At 25.6% G+C, this 3949-nt stretch overlaps 1 protein-coding gene across 1 annotated transcript; it reads right to left on the bottom strand.

The window, feature by feature from the left end:
* LOC119667063 (AH receptor-interacting protein-like) lies at positions 1-700 on the bottom strand (the record flags this gene model as incomplete). The annotated part of the gene is made up of 2 exons (XM_038076347.1): positions 355-700; positions 1-270 (listed from the first exon to the last, which is right to left on the bottom strand). Coding segments are annotated over exons 1-2 (534 nt in total), but the record flags the coding sequence as incomplete, so codon positions are not given.
* Between the last annotated feature and the right edge of the window lie 3249 nt (positions 701-3949).

The following is a 3949-nucleotide window of genomic DNA, read 5'->3' as shown; positions in this document are numbered from 1 at the left end:
TGAGTTTCCTTTTTCATGTAGAGTATTTGCTGCTTTTATTTTTTCTGCATCAGACATTTGCCAACGTTCTTTTTCATATTGTTCTGGCAATTCAATCGATATAAGCTCAATGGTAAATTCTAAATCACTTGGTTGCATGAATAAAACATCTAAATCTTTGTGACCAGTGCCTTCATTTTGCATAGTCATACCACAACAATGTCGTCGTTCCTCAGGTTTTTTTCCCACTTCACGTAGTGTTTTTGATATAAAAGGATATTGCGCTACGAGCTAAAGACGTGCAAATAGTGATGAGTGTTAGTTAAATTTTTTTATTTTATAAAAAAAAAAGAAAAAAAATTAATAATTAATTACCGATTTGTCTACTTTAAATTTAGCAATTTCATGTAAGGCCATTTTTTGGACTATAGCTTCCCAGACTTCAAGCTTGAACTTTTTGCCCAGAACCAATTCCATGGGCATAGCCATTTTCTTGCTATCGTCCAATAATTTGCCATCATTGAGTTTTCTTGTTTGAAAATGAAATTTTACTCGAGTTCCTGACTTTAATGGTATATAAGTGTCGCCTGCATATAAAGTTTCTTTACTTATTAATGACTTTTCATTGTTTACATCCATTTCTGTTTTTTTTTGCAGCTTGATTGTGTATTAAACTAATTATTGATTCTTTACATATAACATTATCTCAACAGATACATAACAGCTGTTTTGTCAAAATGTAAACAATAGCAAAGTTAGTTGCGATTAATCATCGCAATTTTTGAAAGCAATAAATTAACAATTACTTCAAACAATTATATTAGATATATAATATAATATAATAATATAATAATATATAATAATATAATAATATATAATATAATAATAATGTTTTTTTTTTGCAAATTTCTAAAAAAAACAACTTTAAGGCTGAATAAAACCAATTGGCATAATTTTTAAAATATATTAATGCTTATTTTTGACATATTGTTGTTTTTTTGTGTTATTTAAATAAAAGAAAACAAAATGAATATAAGAAGTGCAATTGTTAGTATTATTGCCTTATATATTTAAATTAACTAATTTATTAATGTATTATAATTTATAACTAAATGAAATGCTTATTTGATTTTAACGGATGATTGGAATTTTGCAATAAAATTCCAGTGAACATTCACCATAGACTGATTTTTGAATTTGGCAGCACTAAAACTTAAAACTCAAAAATTTTTGCAAGTAAACCTAATTCTGAAGATATTAAGAACAATAGGGGTATTCAGGCAACTGATTAGTTGCTTAGTAGTTGATTACAACAAAAATTTGCACACAAAAATGAAACTAAGCAGGGAATCAACTATTTCGGTGATTCTCAGATTAGTACAAATTTGATTAATAGTGCTGCCAGTCCCAAGTGTCGTAATAATAACTTAAAACGAACTTTTGTATAGAAATTTGTTAGCTATCTCTCTCAGCTGTTTGAATTGTGTGTAAACAATTTTCACTGTTAACGTATGTTTCGCTTTTGCTGTTGATGCAAATGCTGCCAAGGCATTTACACACAACAAACTAATCAGATTACGCATTTTGGGTCGTTCAAGCAACTGATTAACATCAAAATGCTAAATTTTTTTTATATGAAGTTTTTGAATCAACTAAGCAACTAATCAGTTGCCTGAATACCCCTAATGTTGTTACTGCACATGTTTTCTTTCGTAAGTTGCGAGTATTTTTTACTATTCTGAAAAAAAAATACGGTTATAACTTCCTCTTACCCGGATATGAAGTTCGAAGTTGAAAAAGATTCCCCTTTGATAATGATTATTTTTGAAAAATGTTTATTTTTTATGTCGTTAGGCATTAATTTGTAAACTTTCATAGTAAAGTGTATTAATTTTGACAGATTTGAGCATTATCAAAAAAATTGTCGAATTCGTTTGTATCCAATGTTATCAAATATTCGAAAATGTTTGATCTACTCTAAAATATTTGAGCTTAGACAGCTCATCTTCTTAAAATGTTTTAGTTTTCGTTTGGATATAAATATTGGTGTATTCTTTTGACATAAATGTTGCAATGGAACAACTTTTGGTGCTTAAGAATAATTTGTAGAATTTTAAAAAAGTTCATTATAAAAATATGCATAATGAGATAGGCATGAATAAATTCCTTTATATAATTTTCAAACTTGTAACATCACTAGTTAATGCTAAATGAGCAGTATTTAACAACGTTTTAATTTTCTTCCAATTGTATTAAAACTTTTTCTTTTATTTTGATTCTTGATTCTTCTTCTTGAGTTAGTGCTATTGCGCACTTTTACTCTATAATGGCTGCGGGGCTTACCTCTACCCCACACTAGGCTTTAACTAGGCTAAGAAATCATATCATTTGTTTGTCTTTTAGTTGATGACGGACCTTAAATCAGCATATCTTCCTGAGTCCAGAAGTGGACCTGAGGATTGTTATTTTGATGATTGTGTTTTATATATATTTATGCATTGCTTTTTTTAATGAACACAAAAATTAAAAATTCCTTTATAAATAGTTAACTTCTTTATAATTACTAACCTGCCAGTCATATTCATAAATTTTATTAAAAAATTACTTTTTTAAGATATTTAAATTTAATCATTAATACTCGCGATTGTAGTAAGTAATAAACAGCTAAATGTAGTTTTCTATTTTATTTCAAAAATCATTCACAATAGATCAGTGTTTAGATTTGGCATCATTGTAATGCGAGTGGCTTAAAAAAATACTTAACAAATATTTTCAGGAAACTGAGTTTGTTTAAGCGAATTTTGTTTTTGCTTTGCAGATGGGGGTCTATCATGCTGTGAGTGCCTCGTACTGAAAAGCACGGGTAGAACAGTCCTCAAGAGGTATAAATTCTATACATCAATTAATATGCACTTTTCGGAAGCATCAAAAAGCTATGGTGCTTCAGGCGCTTTAAATTATAAGTTAAGTTAGTGATGTTATTAATGAAGTTTTAAAAGAAGGTCTATCATTCTTCATCAAATGTTTCTCTGAATGAATAAGATCCTATATATATTAATATTTATTTTTCTATTTATTTAACTAAAATTAAAGAATGTTATTGTTTAAATAAAAAATGCACTTAAATCACACAATAAAAATTATTAAACATTTTATTATATGAATATTTAAAATATATATAATTTTGTAAAACAATTATATTTCACTAAACTTTCAAATATTCGTATAATTCACATTATATAATATTATGAGTATATTTTATAAATTTTGTAACATTTTTAATGAAATATGCCTATAGGTATGTATGTATATAATGAAAAATATCATATTTATATAACTATAAATGACTGATAGAATTTTGTAATATTTTATTAAATATTATTTAAATTTTGTAATAATTTTGATATATTTTTATTGTAGTATATTTATTTTATATTTAACAAATCGCAAAATTTTGCTACAACGACATAAAAAACTTAATATTTTATTTGCATTTTGCTTAATATTTAATTTAAATATATTTTTTTTAATGAGACAATTATTGTTAATTTTATTTGCTGCATTTTTCACAACTAATATCTGCTGCACTATAATCGAAAGATTTTCTATAATAGTAAATATATCTCAAAGTTTCGAGTGAGTGCTAATTAAGAAGTTTGTATAGTGAAATTTTAAAGTAGTATTAATAACTTCTAGCTATTAAAAAAAGAATTTACATACATTTTCGTTATAGTATAACCACATTGAGTTTATATTGTATTTTGTAGCAAAAATAAAATTTATTTGATGATTTTTAAAATTTTTAAATTGTTTGAAGTTGAGTTGAGTTTAATAAAAATTAATATACAAATTAATTAATTTAGTTATTTGTTAGATATTTGCATGCTGAAATTTTAGGAGATTTTTATGTATAAAATATTGCTTTATACCATATCCTGAGGTGTTTAATGTTTAAGTACTAAAATATTTT

This window comes from Teleopsis dalmanni, chromosome 1 (genome assembly GCF_002237135.1).
Source record: "Teleopsis dalmanni isolate 2A chromosome 1, ASM223713v2, whole genome shotgun sequence".
Classification (NCBI taxonomy): Eukaryota; Metazoa; Arthropoda; class Insecta; order Diptera; family Diopsidae; genus Teleopsis; species Teleopsis dalmanni.
This window is presented reverse-complemented; position numbering and strand designations above follow the sequence as displayed.